Source organism: Neophocaena asiaeorientalis, unplaced genomic scaffold, assembly GCF_003031525.2.
Source record: "Neophocaena asiaeorientalis asiaeorientalis breed wild unplaced genomic scaffold, Neophocaena_asiaeorientalis_V1.1 scaffold100, whole genome shotgun sequence".
In the NCBI taxonomy this organism is placed as follows: domain Eukaryota; kingdom Metazoa; phylum Chordata; class Mammalia; order Artiodactyla; family Phocoenidae; genus Neophocaena; species Neophocaena asiaeorientalis.
The window spans coordinates 9,008,201-9,025,650 of record NW_020173955.1 but is presented as its reverse complement, the minus strand read 5'-3'; the positions used below and the strand labels follow the sequence as shown (position 1 = coordinate 9,025,650).

The following is a 17,450-nucleotide window of genomic DNA, read 5'->3' as shown; positions in this document are numbered from 1 at the left end:
GGTGTGAGCCAAACTCCTTTCTGACTGGAGCGTCCTCACTGGCACCTGGAGCACGCAGGTGTTTCTCATCCCAGGAAGCCTCCGCCTCCGCAGAACTCCCGAAATCTCGTGAGATGGGGCTGTTTCTTGGAAGGGCGGTGGCGGCAGAAGCGCCTGGGCCTGATTGCTGTGAGACGCCCCGAAGGTCAGCGCTCCCAACCCATCCTCTTCCTCCCCCTCCATCTGGACCCACACTCACCCCCCCCACACCCTGCAGCCAAAACCACAAAGCTCACCCTCCAGGCAGCTCCAACTCCACCCTTTTTGCTTACAAAGAAAAAGGAAAAACCAAAACTCGATGAAGCATCCAGCCTCGTAGGGAGAGTGCAAATGGAGACGACCTCCAGCTTAGGAGGCATCACGGGGACTGAAGACCTGTGGATGGGGGCACTGGGAGCGCCTGGGAAGGCCAGCTGCACCCTGGCGCCAGGGTGCAAGGGCCTGGGAGCACCGACGGTAAGGAAAGGGAGCCAGCACTCGGGGTCCTGTGCAAAAGATGGTACTAGGTTTGGTGGGAGACCCAGGAAGTGAGCACAGTGGGATGAGAGACACCAGAACAGACTGTGGGGCTTGGTGGTTGCAGAATTGGGGGCGAGGGGAGAAGCAGAAAGTAGTTTGTTTCTGAAAGGAACACCCGTATCCACAGAGACATGCCTGTGTTGGTTGTACCTGTCTGTTGCCAGTTACACAAATAATGATGATAATGAAACTTGAGTGCTTACTCTGTGCTAACTGCTCTGTATTCATTATATCATCTATTTTCATATATTATCTTCATTTCATAGATGAGGAACCTGAGGGCAAAAGATCAATCAAGTAATATGTCCAAGGAACTAGAGGTATTGAGGGGCAGCCAATGTGCAAATCCAGGTGTAAATCCAAATGCTCTGATTCCAGACCATATATTCTTATCAAAATCAAGCTGAAGATTGAAAAGGAAAAAACAATTCTGCTTCTGTTAAGTGTAAACAGATGCTGAAATTGAAAAGGAAAAAAGTTCTACTTTTGTTTATTGTGTAAACAGTCATCTGCTAGTTTTTTATATAGGTCTTTCGTTTAATTCCCAACACCTATTTTTAGAAAGGCACAACTCCTTTACACAACGAATTTAAAACGTTCAAGTGATTTCTCATCTAGGAGTAATAATGATTACATTTCTTCTTCTTAACTGCTACAGATTCCTTGAAATTCTAGTTGGCATTTGACAGTTTTATTTTGATTGCACTACAGATGTAGGAAAAATTCTACACAAACCACAGGCATAGTAATTTGTGGTTCTCTTAGTGTCACAGTGATTTGTGTAAAATAGAAATTTTCATTTAAAATACATAATCTGTGGCAGCAGATACAGAAACAGTACTTGACTCTGAAACCCCCTCCATGCTTTGAAATCCTAATGAGGATGGTATCCAGAGCTTCTGCAAGCAGGTTTAATTAATTCTGAGAAGTACGCTTTCTCCTGGCAACAGCATTTTTTTTTCCAATTTAAAGTCAATAGTTAATTTGAAAGCTGAGTAATATTTTCAAAATCAGTAAGTAAATACCATAACATAAGGCAGTGATAGAATCACAGAATTATAACAGTTGTCTGATTTTCAAGGTTACCAAGCGGGTAAGATGAGATGAAATTATCGTTAAACTGTGCTAAGCCTCTCTTTGCCAAAGTTGAATGTTTCTATTAGACCAATCAGCTAATTCATTACTTTGGCGACAGTTTGGACTCTTTCTATTGGGATTATCTTGTTAGATGATTAAAATGAGAAATGTGGATAAAAGATGATCAGTGTTTTTCTTAACTTTGTTCAATAGGAAGATGTGAAAGAGGCCTTTTTCTTTTTCAGCCTTGCCTTACACCCAGATAAAACCCTTGTTGCAACTGGCCAAGTTGGGAAGGAGCCATATATATGTATATGGGACTCCTATAATGTCCAGACTGTGTCTATTCTTAAAGACGTCCATACACATGGAGTCGCCTGCCTGGCTTTCGACTCGGATGGACAGGTATGTGTCTTTTTGCATTTTCTTTTTCTTTAATGACTTCTCACAAGTCACCTAGAATTATAATGCACATAGCGTATAGGCTCAGAAGGTCTATCAGCCCTCCCTATCTCCCCTTGTCAGCCTCTTAGAATCCTCATATGTTTGGTCCTTTTCCACACTCATGGTGCTGAGATCCAGCTCTGGATAGGACCTAGTTTTGGTTCCCCCAGTCTCACTATTAGGTTAAAAAGCCTCCAGAAAGGAAGTTGTGAACTTCATGTTGATTGGGTTCATAGTGACTCAGTGATTCTACTTTGTCTTCCTTTGTTAGCTTCCTATTTGGAATGAGGGTTGGACTGAACCTTTTTCACTGACCTCAAGCCCTGAGGATCTCCTTGGTTCCCCTTGCTTTCAGAAGATAGCATCACCTCCTAATAATTCATTGAGAAGATTCCATTTGATTCTTTAACCTTGAGGTGACTTCTAACTCCTTTCCCCTACCCACTCACCTCAATTCAAGCAGTCACTGATCCATGTGTATTTATTAGTTTCTTTACAGTGACTCTGACATTCATTCTCTCCTTCCCATTCTCCCTGCCACCATCCTTTAAGTTCCAAATCTGTGTCATGCCTGACAGTTTAAGTAACCTCTTAACTGGTCTTCACACAGTCAATTTCTTGCTAATGCATTTCACCAACTGAAAGAAGTGTCAGAACGTTGTTTAAAAACAACAGAAGCTTGGCGTACCCCCTGAATGAAGTCCACACTTTGTGGCTGGGCATTCTAGGCTGACCAACTTTTCTAGCCTTCTCTTCACTATTCCCTTGCAGTCAAGTTGGACAAGTCAGAGAGATTCCTCTACCAGACCAGGTACCTTGGCACCTCCAGACACTTTCTCATGCTGCCCTCTTCACCTCCAGTGCCCTGCTCACCCTGTTTGCCCCTTAAAGTGATTCATTCTTCCAAGACACTTCATAGGTCTTCATGAAGCCCTCCCAGTCTCCCATTCCAACAAGGTGTCTCTCTTTCTGTGGACTTCCAGATTTGTTAATGTGTTATAGATACCAGTTCTATCTCAATTTTTAAAAGATGTTAAAGAGAAGGGAGTGGAAGCGTAAAGGCCTCATTCCTGGCTCCCCCTGCATTTACCTCCTCACGAAGGCCATGCCTTTTCTTCCTAGCCTTCTCCTCGTTCCTAGGACACCCTTCCTCTGTCTCTTTCACTCTTGTATTAATGCCAGTTAGTTCCTTCAGTCTATTTTTTGGTAAATTTTAGAGTTACTTCTCTAAGTCCATATTGTGGAAAGACCTGTGAAATTATTCATAGAAGATTGACCAAACTGAGAGTTTGCAGGTAGTTCAGATAGGACTTGACCTGGTTTGGGTCACTTTTTAAACAGTTAAGATTTACTTTGTGTTTTCTGCTGTTTTGAGAGAGTAGTGATCATTCTATTCATTTTTCTTTCCAGAATTAGATTCAATACATATGTGGACCCCTGGTAAATATGTTTTTGATTTAACTACTCTATAATCTTGTCCAGTTTAGTCAGGATAATGCATAAGTTCTATTGTATATCCAGGTCTAAAGAGAAATAGCTAGATAGTAACGTGTTCAGATTTGCAGTTATTGACTTCCTGACTAAACTGAATGAATGTGTCAGGATGCATATGTATGTACAAGTGTAAATGAATGCTTTGATGTGAACTTACATGCACATTCTCTATCTGATTTTGCTTTTCTAGCAAACATTCTTTATCAAAATTCTAGCAAACATTCTTTATCAATGTTCTAGCAAACATTCTTTATCAAAATCACAAGAAAAATGTAATGTAGCGGGGGAAATCCAGCTGTAACTTTTAGTTCTTTGTTCATGTTATTTTGTGTTAGAATCCTAGCTATTTTTTTAGGTTCCATTTTGAAGATAGAGGCAGGGATGAACTGCATGGTACTTCCACAACTGTCAGTTGAGAAAAATAACCTCCTATTTGTTTGCTGTGATGGATTTCGTGGCTTGTTGATGCCTATTGCTTCAGATCTGCCTTTGTCCCTGGACAGAGTTCACTGGAATCGAGCGATATTTAGAAAATAACAAATGGACCATCACCTCACAAGCATCAAAAGGCAATTGAAATGCTTTTCAGGTAGCGATAGGGCCTGTCACTGCAAATGAACAGAATAGATTTCTTTTGGCTTTTTCTCAGTCTTCTTCATATTTCTTATGTGGGTTTTACTTTAGTGCCCATGTTTATGTTAACTGCTTTTTCTGTTTAAGTAAAGAGAAAAGAAAAAAATAAGCTGAATGGAATTCACCCACTTCAAATTTTCATATATAGATAAAAATACAAGCATGTCTTAAAATCATTTCCATACTGGAACTCTCAGTTGAAAGTTACAGCAAAGACCTCCTTTCAATAAGCACCTATTTTAAAACCTCCAGCTATATATTTTTTATACTGAATATTCCTAATGGAAGCTACCTTTAGTGAAGAAACCTGAATAATCTCTGCATAACACTACATGTATTTAGCCATATATGGCTCTCTATCATTGCATATATATGCACGTACACACACACAGTGAAATACATAAGCTCACATACTGTTATACTTGGGTAGTGATGTTTTTAAAACCTTTTGACTTACATTATTTCACTGATCCATACAACAATACTACTTTGTAGACAGAAAAAATATTTTACACTCATTTTACAGTTGAAAAAACTGAAATTTAAGGAGTTTAATTTTCTAAGGTCTTATGTCTGGCTAATCATGAAGTCAAAAGTGAAGCCAAATCTACTTACTCCCAGCCCAGACCTCTCTCAATTACATAGTTTTGTTTCTATGCTGCTAGAAGCTCTGATTTTGGTGTCCCTAATATGTGTTTTGACCCTATTAATTTTGTGTATACTCAGGTGTGGGATTTTTTTTCCCTTTGAGGACAAGGTCTGATCTGAATCCAATGAATTTAGACTGAGAGATGAAGTACCAGAGTACTTTTACTAAAATTATGTATCCTTCTGTATTCACTCCAAATGTTTGTGAAATTATGAAAATTAAGAAGAATGAAGATAATATTCATTTATGGGATTTCTTCTCCATATGTTTGTCAAACCCTTTCATTTTAACAGTTTGGTGAGGCTTTTAGACTACAGAATCCTAGATGCTCTTAAAACCATATTAAGATCTTAAATTTGAAAATTTAAATCCTGCCTTCTAGTTCTGTTCCTATGGTTTCCACTGATTAATCAAAGACTTCATGAGATTTTGCATGTTTCCTATGTTTAAGAAGGACAAATTGGTTGTAGGTTTTAGGTTGTTGAAATTTTAGTATATGCTAATGGAATAATATCTACAGTGATATCTTTAGTTTTGGATTTAAGATGGGTTTTGAGAAATCATCTTTTTCACAAGAAATTCAATACTTGGCCCATAGTAGGTAATAAGAACTATTTATCGAAAGACAGAATGGATAATAGGAAGTTTTCCCATCATTTTCTGGTATTAAATTATTGTTCTTATTCTTAGCGTTTAGCCTCTGTGGGATTGGATGCCAAAAACACAGTCTGCATTTGGGACTGGAGGAAGGGAAAACTTCTGGCCTCAGCCACTGGCCACTCTGACCGGGTAAGAAGACCTTGTTGGATCAAGCCATGCAGGTTTCATTACTGTAGGGGAACTGTGATGTAGCTTCTCAGAGTTGTATTTTTTAAAATAAAATTTTCAAGTGTAGATTCCCCCTCCATATGCAACTTAAAATCTTACTGTTTATAAAAATTAATTTATGATTAGTAGCTCTGTCGGCATGATCTCTTCTGGTGATCAGATGCTTTATTTAAATTGTTACTGTTATTCATAGGCAAAACAGATTTTTGATACTGGCATTTAGCTTCATAAAATAAAAGTAGAATTGAATTTGAAATTATATGCACTGTTTAGGTGTATTCATTTAGAAATGGAAATAGTTGTTAGAAAATAATATTCACAAGGTATGTTTACAAGTGTGTACATTTGAATTTCAAATGAATGTAATGACAACTGTGTGATTCTTTGTTATATTCAAGAAACTGGAATATAAATTGTGGCCTGCTTACCATTCATATTGAAGTCATTGTGATCGTAGATGATAATTCCATGTAGCCATAGCTGGCAAGATGGGGTAGGAAGCAGGCATGTGCATTAGCTGGTCAGAAATCTATTTCTCAAGTGTCTGGAATAATTAAAATAATTTGGCTATTTTATTGTCTTGGTTTTCTAATTTAAAAAAATGAATTTGCATACTGTCTTACATTGATTCCTAGTTGTTCTGTATTTCTGCAAAATATAACTCCATGCAGAATGAGGCCTTAATTAAATGTAAATTCACTGCCTCTTGATTGGTGTGAATGCTAAAAGATTTCTTTATATGAATGGCATATTCATCTAGGGAGAATTCTCATTTTAAGGGGCCCCCATAGTTTTTACTGAACGTTTGGGCAAATTGTATTCGAGGATTAAGTCCTCAGAAAGTCCAGGAGTGATCAGCAATGGAACGTTAGTGTTGGAAGAGGCCTGGCACCCCTCTGGCGCAATGGTTCCCACCACTGGCTACACATCCTGGGAAGTTTTTAGAGTATAGTGATGCTTGGGCTTTACCCCCAGGTATTGATATTAACTTACTGCTATTTAACTGGTATTAACTTAGTACTTAATGAGCAGGTTGAAAATATTTGTGATTCTTGCATTTGGTTTTTTTTCTACATTAAATTATATCAGTATTTATTCTCAATTTATTAATTTTATTTACTTATTTTTAATATAATTTTAATTTTATATTAAAGTATAATTGATTTACAATGTTATATTTCAGGTGTACAGCAAAGTGATTCAGTTGTACATATACATATATCCATTCTTTTTCAGATTCTTTTCCAATATATATTATTATACAATATTGAGTATAGTTCCCTGTGCTATACAGTAGGTCTTGTTGATGATCTATTTTATATATAGTAGTGTGTATATGTTAATCTCAAACTCATAACTTATTCCCCCCCCACCTTTCCCCTATGGTAACCATAAGTTTGTTTTCGAAGGCTGTGAGCCTGTTTCTGTTTTGTAAATAAGTTCACTTGTATCATTTTTTTAGGTTCCACATATAAGTGATATCATGTGATATTTGTCTTTCTCTGTCTGACTTACATCACTTAGTATGGTAATCTCTAGGTCCATCCATGTTGCTGCAAATGGTATTATTTCATTCTTTTTTATGGCTGAGTAGTATCCCATTGTACTTATACCACATCTTCTTTATTCCTCTGTTAATGGACATTTAGGTTACTTCCATGTCTTGACTATTGTAAATAGTGCTGCAATGAACATTGGAGTGCATGTATCATTTCGAATCGTGGTTTTGTCTGGATATATGCCCAGGAGTGGGATTGCTGGATCATATGGTAGTTCTATTTTTTAGTTGTGTAAGGAACCTCCATGCTGTTCTCCATAGTGGTTATACCAATTTACATTCTTTCGTACCAATTTACATTCCCACCAACAGTGTGGGAGGGTTCCCTTTTCTCCACACCCTCTCTAGCATTTATTGTTTGTAGAATTTTTCATATGGCCATTCTGACTGGTGTGAGGTGATACCTCATTGTAGTTTTGATTTGCATTTCTCTAATGATTAGTGATGTTGAGCATCTTTTCATGTGCTTTTTGGCCATCTGTATGTCTTCTTTAGGGAAATATCTGTTTAGATCTTCTGCCCTTTTTTTTTTTTTTGGTTTGTTTGTTTTTTGATATGGAGCTGCATGAGGTGTTTGTATATTTTGGGATTAATCCCTTGTTGGTTGCTTCGTTTGCAAATATTTACTCCCATTCTGTGGGTTGTCTTTTTATTTTGTTTATGGTTTCCTTTGCTGTGCAAAAGCTTTTTAAGTTTCATTAGCCCCCATTTGTTTATTTTTGTTTTTATTTTCATTATTCTGGGAGGTGGATCCAAAAGATATTGCTGTGATTTATGTCATAGAGTGTTCTGCCTATGTTTTCCTCTAAGAGTTTTATAGTATCCAGTCTTACATTTAGGTCTTTAACCCATTTTGAGTTTATTTTTGCATATGGTGTTAGGGAGTGTTCTAATTTCATTCTTTTACATGTAGCTGTCCAGTTTTCCCAGCACCACTTATTGAAGAGACTGTCTTTCCTCCATTGTATATTCTTGCTTCCTTTGTTGTAGATCAGTTGACCATAGGTGCAAGGGTTTATTTCTGCACTTTCTATCCTGTTCTATTGATCTATATTTCTGTTTTTTTGCCAGTACCATACTGTTTTGATTACTGCAGATTTGTAGTATAGTCTGAGGTCAGGGAGCCTGATTCCTCCAGCTCTGTTTTTCTTTCTCAGGATGGCTTTGGCTATTCAGGGTCTTTTGTGTTTCCATACAAAGTTAAAACTTTTTTGTTTACCAAATTTATTGATGAGCTCTAGTAGTTTTCTGGTAGCATCTTTAGGATTTTCTATGTATAGTATCATGTTATCTGCAAACAGTGACAGTTTTCCTTCTTCTTTTCCAATTTGGATTCCTTTTATTTTTCTTCTCTGATTGCCATGGCTAGGGCTTCCAAAACTATGTTGAATAAAAATGGCGAGAGTGGATATCCTTGTCTTGTTCCTGATCTTAGAGGAAATGCTTTCAGCTTTTAACCATTGAGAGTGATGTTAGCTGTGGGTTTGTCATATATGGCCTTTATTATGCTTAAATAGTTTCCCTCTATGCCCACTTTCTGGAGGGTTTTTATCATAAACCAGTGTTGAATTTTGTCAAAAGGTTTTTCTGCATCTACTGAGGTGATCATAGTTTTTGGTTTTTTTTAAAATTGGAGTATAGTTGCTTTACAATGTTGTGTTAGTTTCTGCTGTACAGCAAAGTGAATCAGCCATATGTATACATATATCCCCTTCCTCCCAGACTTCTTTCCCATCTAGGTCACCACAGAGCACAGAGTAGAGTTCCCTATGCTATACAATAGGTTCTCACTAGTTATCTATTTTATACATAGTAGTGTATATATGTCAATCCCAGTCTCCCACTTCATCTTTGCTACTATTTTTTGAGGATTTTTGTGTCTATATTCATCAGTGATATTGGCCTGTAATTTTCTTTTTCTGTGGTATCTTTGTCTGTTTTTTTGTATCAGGGTGATGATGGCCTCATAGAATGAATTTGGGAGTGTTCCTTCCTCTGCAATTTTTTGGAACAGTTTCAGTAGAATAGGTGTTAAGGCTTCTCTAAATGTTTGATAGAATTCACCTGTGAAGCCATCTGGTCCTGGACTTCTGTTTGTTGGAAGATTTTTAATCACAGTTTCAATTTCAGTACTTGTGATTTGTCTGTTCATATTTTCTATTTCTTCCTGGTTCAGTCTTAGAAGGCTATACCTTTCTAAGAATTTGTCCATTTCCTCTAGGTTGTCCATTTTATTGGCATATAGTTGCTTGTAGTAGTCTCTTATGATCCTTTGTATTTCTGTAGTGTCAGTTGTAACTTCTCCTTTTTCATTTCTAATTTTATTGATTTGAGCCCTCTCCCTTTTTTTCTTGATGAGACTGGCTTAAGGCTTGTCAGTTTTGTCTATCTTTTCAAAGAACCTGCTTTTAGTTTCATTGATTTTTGCTATCATTTCCTTCATTTCTTTTTCATTTATTTCTGCTCTGATCTTTATGATTTCTTTCCTTCTACTAACTTTGGGTTTTGTTTGTTCTTTCTCTAGTTGCTTGAGGTGTAAGATTGTTTATTTGAGATTTTTCTTGTTTCCTGAAGTAAGATTGTATTGCTATAAACTTCCCTCTTAGAACTGCTTTTGCTGTGTCCCATAGTTTTTGGATTGTCATCTTTTCATTGTCATTTGTCTCCAGGTATTCTTTTATTTCCTCTTTGATTTCTTCAGTGATCCTTTGTTTGTTTAGCAACATATTGTTTAGCGTCTATGTGTTTGTGTTTTTTACAGTTCTGGGGTGTGTGCGTGTGTGTGCGTGTGTGTGTGTGATTGATTTCAAATCTCATAGTGTTGTGGTCAGAAAAGATACTTGATATGATTTCAGTATTTTTTAATTTACTGAGGCTTGATTTGTGGCCCAGCATGTGATCTGTCCTGGAGAATGTTCCATGTGCATTTGAGAAGAATGTTTATTCTGCTGCTTTCTATAAATATCAATTAAGTCCATCTGGTCAAATGTGTCATTTTCTGTCTGGATGATATGTACATTCATGTAAACTGGAGTGTTAAAGCCACTTTCACTGTGTTACTGTCGATTTCTGCTTTTACTGCTGTTAGCATTTGCCTTATATATTGAGGTGCTCCTATGTTGGGTGCATATATATTTACAATTGTTATATCTTCTTCTTGGATTGATCCCTTGATCATTATGTAGTGTCCTTCTTTGTCTCTTATAACAGTCTTTAAAGTCTATTTTGTCTGATGTGAGTATTGCTACTCCAGCTTTCTTTTGATTTCTGTTTACATGGGATATTTCCATCCCTTCACTTTCAGTCTGCCTGTGTCTTTTGGTTGGAGCATTTAATCCATTTACCCTTAAGGTAATTATCCATATGTATGTTCTTATTGCCATCTTGTTAATTGTTTTGGATTTGTTTTTGTAGGTATTTTTCCTTCTCTTTCTCTTTTGTTCTCATGTGATTTGATGACCATCTTTAGTGTTGTTTGCATTGCTTTTTATTTTTTGTGTGCGTATCTATTGTAAATTTTTGGTTTGTGGTTCCCATGAGGTGTTTTGTTTTTTTTTAACATCTTTATTGGAGTATAATTGCTTTACAATGGTGTCTTAGTTTCTGCTTTATAACAAGGTGAATCAGTTATACATATACCTGTGTTCCCATATCTCTTCCCTCTTGCATCTCCCTCCCTCCCTTGACAAAGGATTAATCTCCAAAATTTACAAGCAGCTCATGCAGTTCAATAACAAAAAATCAAACAACCCAATCCAAAAATGGGCAGAAGACCTAAATAGACATTTCTCCCATGAGGTTTTGATATAGCAGTCTATATATATACAAGATTGTTTTAAGTTGCTGGTGTCTTAATTTCAAATGCATTTCCAATATCCTGCATTTGTACTGACCTCATGGTTGCTAGTTTGGATATCATATTTGTGTGTGGATGATTTCCTACATTTACTGTATGTTTGTTTGCCTTTACCGGTGTGCTTTCCCATTCGTAATTTTTTTTTTTTTTTTGCGGTACGCGGGCCTCTCACTTCCGTGGCATCTCCCGTTGCGGAGCACGGGCTCTGGACGCACAGGCTCAGCGGCCATGGCTCACGGGCCCAGCCGCTCTGCGGCATGTGGGATCCTCCCGGACCGGGGCACGAACCCATGTCCCCTGCATCGGCAGGCGGACTCTCAATCACTGCGCCACCAGGGAAGCCCTCCCATTCGTAATTTTTTTGTTTCTAGGTGTGACCTTTTCTTTTCCGGCTAGAGAATTTCATTTAGCATTTGTTGTAAAGCTGGTTTGGTGGTGCTGAATTCTCTTAGCCTTTGCTTGTTTGTAAAGCTTTTGATTTCTCCACTGAATCTGAATGAGAGCCTTGCTGGGTAGAGTATTCTTGTAGGCTGTAGGTTTTTGCCTTTCATCACTTTAAATATATCATGCCATGCCCTCCTTTTTCAGGTAAATTGACTTCTTTTTCAGGTAGATTGACTTCTTTTTCAGGTAGATTGACCATCTCTACTTCACTTAATTCTTCTGGGGTTTTATCTTGTTCCTTCATCTGGAATATATTTCTCTGCCATCTCATTTTGTCTAACTTTCTGTGTTTGTGGTCTCTGTTTCTCAGGCTGCAGGATTGTAATTCTTGCTTCTGGTGTCAGCCCATTAGTGGGTGAGGTTGGTCCAGGGGCTTGTGGAAGCTTTCTTGTAGGAGGGATTAGTGCCTGCCCACTGGTGGGTGGAGCTGCGTCTTGTCCCTCTGATGTGCAGGGTCGTGTCACGGGGTGAATTTATAGGCGATTGTTGGCTCAGGGCAACTTTAGGCAGCCTGTCTGCTGATGGGTGGGGCTGTGTTTCCCCCCTACCCCCACCACTGGTTGTTTGGCCTGAGGCATCCCAGCACTGGAGCCTGCAAACTGTTTGGTAGGGCCAGATCTCGGTGCCAAAATGGCAACATCTGGGAGAGCTCACGCCAATAAATATTCCCTGGGACCTCTGCTACCAGTGTCCTTGCCCCCACAGTGAGCCACAGCCAACCACTGCCTCCCCAGGAGACCCTCCAAGACCTGCAGGTAGGTCTGGCCCAGGATCCTGTGGAGTCACTGCTTTGCCCTGGGTCCCAGTGCATATGAAACCTTGTCTGCACCCTCCAAGAGTGGAGTCTCTATTTCCCCCAGTCATGTGGAGCTCCTGCACTGAAGTCCCACTGGCCTTCAAAACCAAATGCTCTGGGGGCCCCTCCTCCCAATGCCAGACCCCAGGCTGGAGAGCCTGACATGGGGCTCAGATCTCACTCCTGTGGGAGAACCTCTGTGATATAATTATTTTCCAGCTTTTGGTCTCCCACCCAGTGGGTATGGCATTTTATTATATCATGAACGTGCCCCTGCTACTGTCTTGTTGTGGCTTCTTTTTTGTCTTTAGGTGTGGAATATCTTTTTTGGTAGGTTCAAGTCTTTTTTGTAGGTGGTTGTTCAGCAGTTAGTTGTGATTTTGGTGTTTTCATGAGAGGAGGTAAGCTCAAGTCCTCTTACTCTACCATCTTGTTTCCTGCTCATACCTTGCATATTGGATATTACTGTTTTCTGCTGTTCCATGATCCCATTATATCTTATCTTGCAAAGTGGCTGAATTGGACTGGATCTATACATGAATTTCCTGTTGTTTTGCTGATGAACTGTACACTTTCCAGTTAGGAGTAGATTGTAAAAAGTACAGTGCTATCTAGTGAGAACTCTGTAATTTTCAGAGCCGAGAATGTTTTAATGAAATACTGCTTTTAGAACACTGTTCTCCCAGACTCCATAATTTGTATCACACAGTTTTACTCTTTATTGTTGACGACAGTATGAATTATTATTGGTTGCTTATGGGCAAATGATTATTTTCAAGATTATTTTAGTGACTAAAATACTTAGCCCGTAGCACTAATTTGTATAATCAGTGCTTTGTAGTCTGCAAAATGATCATACATACATTATCTTAATTGACCTCACAACAGAACTGAGATGGTGTCATTCATTCATTTTAGAGTTGATGAGGTTAAGGTTAGAGATGCTAAGACTTGCCTGAGCTCGCATAGATAAAATGGGTACTTGGACCTTATTCATACTTGGTCCTTAGACCAAGTGTTCCTTCTTCAGAGCTGTTTCTGTGGTCAATACTTGTTCCTTTCTACCTAATCAAAGGTCCTCCTTCTTTGTCTGATGATTGGAGCAATAGCTTCCTACTTGATGAGAGGTTAGCAGCCTCTTTCTCTAGTCTAGTCTCTGCCCCTACAATTGGTCCTTCTTTCTATTAGAGCTTCACAGAATGTGGTCCATGGACCACCTGCATCAGAATCTCCTGGGCTGTGTTTTAAAATGCATGTGCCTGGACCTAATTTCTGATCCACTAAATCAGAATCTCTGACATGGGCTGGGGGAATATGCACTTTAAACAATTGTCATTCTCTTTGTTTTCATTGTAAAGCTATCTCAAAAGTGTGTTATTAGCATTGTGGAGAACCACCAAAAATTTGATCAAAAAACTATCCTAAATCATCACAGTTTATAAACCTTGGATGGACAAAGTTAAAAATGTGATACCAGTTCTCAATGATTGTGGTTAATTATTACTTATTCATTCAGGACTAAGGTAAGTAGATACAAGGTGCTAAAATGTGTATTAGCAATTCCTGACTCATCTCCATAGCCAAGTACTCCATTTGGGTAGGTAACATTGTGCTCTGAATGTTAGGATAGAGTCTTGACAATTGGACAGTATCTGTAAGAAAGCAAAAACACATGAATGCTGAACAGAGCAACTTTTTATCTTTTTTAAACAGATTTTTGATATTTCCTGGGATCCATATCAGCCAAACAGAGTGGTTAGCTGTGGAGTGAAACATATAAAGGTAAAGTAGTTATTATAAAGAAATTTTGGTACCTTGTATGAAAATAATTCCAGATGTTTATATATATAATTTGGTGTTGAGAAACTGCTTGAAACTGCTTTTTGCCCTTTAAATTTGGAGGCTTCTTACCTGCATCTCTGATCCCAGAGCACACTAACATCAGCTGATGGGCCTCCCGTTTAGAAATGCAGTATAACAACAGTCAAGCAAAGTGCTCAGCAGGCAGCTGAAAAGGAAACTTTATGTTAATTAAATATTATACAGAAGGGCTTCCCTGCTGGCGCAGTGGTTGAGAGTCCGCCTGCCGATGCTGGGGACGCGGGTTCGTGCCCCGATCCAGGAAGATCCCACATGCCGCGGAGCAGCTGGGCCCGTGAGCCATGGCCACTGAGCCTGCGCGTCCGGAGCCTGTGCTCCGCAGCGGGAGAGGCCACAACAGTGAGAGGCCCGCGTACCACAAAAAATATATATATATTATACAGAAGACAGAAGACTCATAATACTTTTAGGATTGCATGTTTTAAAACAGTTCTGATTTTAATTTTGTGAATTAAGTTTTTTCATTATGAATGTTTATACATATTGCATGTCAAAACTTTTTGATATGTCAAAACTTTTTGATATGTTGATATGTTCTTTTAGAAGAAAGATGCCATGTTGTGTTGGACCTAGAAGGAGAGTGATATATGGTACAAACCTGCCTGGGACATTGGCTTTTAAATGCCTAGCTTCCTGTAGACTACACAGCCTGGAATATTACTAGTGGAGCAGGACCTGCCTCTGTCTATTTGCTCCTCTCTATTTTGTTACACAGGTAGCAAAATTAACACCATAGACATCCTTTCCTCTGACATAACAAAAATTTCTCCTGGACCCTGGGATACGGCCCAGGATCTTCTGTCTATAGGTTTGTAGATAATATAAGTTAAAGTCCATAAAGAAAAGAGTGTAAAAGGTTACTTGCTGGAACAGAGCATGTGTGGACCTCTGCTGCTACAAAAATAGTGCATTTCTGTGTGAACAGAGGAAATGTCTGTGTTACTCCTCCAACCAACTCCTCCTGTTTCCCAGTTCTTTTGTTCTTCTTTTAGTCTAGTTTTTCGTGATCCTTCCCATTATTCCTACTTAATGGTTAGAAAGGGACACATGATAAAATGCTCAGAAATAAACATAACAAGAAATATGCAAGACCTAATTTAAAAACTATTATAGAACTTTATAGAGGAATGTGAAAGAAGACCTGGGCAAATGGAGAGAGACAACTTTGATTCCGGACATGAAGTGTAAAAATGATAAATGCATTATTTATCTCCAAGTTAATTTATATTTAATACAAGTTCAATTAAAATCTTTATAAGCTTTATTGTTATCTGACAGCATTTCCCTTTAAGTTATTCTAAGTTAATCTATGAGAATGAAAGAGAACCAAGAACTTTGGCACAAAAAAGAATAATGAAAAGGAAAATGCACTACTATTTACTAAAGCATATTATGAAGTTTCAAAAATTAAAATGGTACAAGACTGGGGTAAGGATAAATAAAAACCAACAAAAAAGAAACTAAGCTGAGAAATAGACCTTAATATGTATGACAATTTAGAATATAATAATAGTACGTCTGACAAGTGGGCACTAGAAAAATTTATTATTCTAGTTGTATGTCATTACTTCATAGCATATACTAAAATAAATTATTTATGAATTAAAGAGTTAAATGTTAAACTATAAAATAGAGGAATATATATGTAAATATTTAATTTCTCTCAAGTTGGAGAAAGGTGTTTCTAAATGTAAAAGCAAATAAACCATAAAGGTGTTTGACACAAATAAACAGTCTACAGTAAGGAATAGAAGGGAGTTTTATTTCAGCCAAGCTGAGGACTAGCCCGGGAGTGCAGTCTCCACCAAGGAAGAAAACCCTCTGGAGAAACATGGTTTTCAACACAGTTTTATATTTTCTCTGAACAAAGAACATACATACATCAAACATGACAGGGTACATTCCTTCAAGCTTTCAACAGAGATGTGTAGTTTCAGATTAGCACATACACAGAGAGTCAGCATGACCTTGACCTCTGGGAAGGGAACTTTGTCTTTGAAGGAGTACTAACATGGGCATCATGGAAGGGTAGGCATTTACTCCTATGTTCAAAGAGAACATTCTTTACTTCTGGATAATGCATTCTCTTCTTTAATGGTTAAAGCAAATGTACAATGTATGTTTGACAGGCCATATGTCAGGCTGTTCTAGTTCACATAAAATTCAGGCCAAATCACATATAAGCCAGAATGGCTTCCCCACACCCAAATAGGTGAAAATTTCTTCCATCAAAGGATAATACTATAGATTCAACTATATAAATATTAAAATATTCTGTTTACCTTCTCACTACCCCCAAGAAACAAAAGAGGCAGACCACAAACTAGCAAAGTATAGGCAACAAGGCATAGAATGTTGGCTTGTTCTTGAAATATAAAGAATTCTAGCAAATCTATAGAATGGACAAAGAATGTCCACAATATTTTTATTTTTCTCAATTGTCTGCTAATAGACACATGAAAATGCTGACTCATTAATAATTAAGGAATAGACATTTTAAAATAACCATGTTTTTAATATATCAAAATGATGATCAAAATGTATCCAGTATTGGGAAAGATTTGGGGAATGAACACTCTCAAACCTTGCTGGTGGAAGGGTAAATGAGTATAGTCTTTCAGTCCAGAAATTTGGCAATACCTGTCAATTACCTTAGAAATGTTGATACCCTTTGAAACAGTAATTTCATCCCAACTTTAGTATATGTGCTGCCAAAGTAAGCACAGCCAGTAATGTCATATCTTGTAATTTATCCCATGGAAATTCTTAGGAGTATGAACCAAGCACTGGTTCATTGCTGAATAACTTACCAATAGCAAAGAAAACCAAACAAAAGATGACCTGAAACCCCCTAACTGCCCTCAGGTGGTTAAATAAAATATGGTATATCCATATGAAGAAATACTGTGCAATCATACGTCATGTTTTAGAGGATTATTTAATATTATTGGACATATTTAAGATCTATTTACAGTCTACTTCTGGGTGGGATAAATTTGTGGCTTTGATTTTTTTTACTTTAAAAGTATATTTTTGTGTAGGAAAAAATTGGAAGGCTATCCCAAAACATTAAACAGTTATCTTGGGTAGTGAGTTGATAGTTTTTAAATTTTCCCATTATTTTAAAATTATTTTACAATAACATGCATTTCTTCCAAAATAAGAAAAAAGTAATGGAAACACAGGGGACAAAAAGATAAGTCTATAGGTTCTACTCTTCAAAGGTGTCACA

General features: G+C 37.8%; 1 protein-coding gene across 2 annotated transcripts in view; it reads left to right on the top strand.

Annotated features, from left to right (window-relative positions):
- Window positions 1-17,450, top strand: part of EML6 (EMAP like 6) — a 297,088-nt gene that overhangs the window by 126,670 nt on the left and 152,968 nt on the right. For both annotated transcript variants that reach the window (XM_024752945.1, XM_024752946.1), the window contains exons 2-4: window positions 1,881-2,040; window positions 5,546-5,644; window positions 14,051-14,119. In XM_024752945.1, the coding sequence (XP_024608713.1) occupies window positions 1,881-2,040; window positions 5,546-5,644; window positions 14,051-14,119 (328 nt within the window). The remainder of the gene's footprint in view (window positions 1-1,880; window positions 2,041-5,545; window positions 5,645-14,050; window positions 14,120-17,450) is intronic.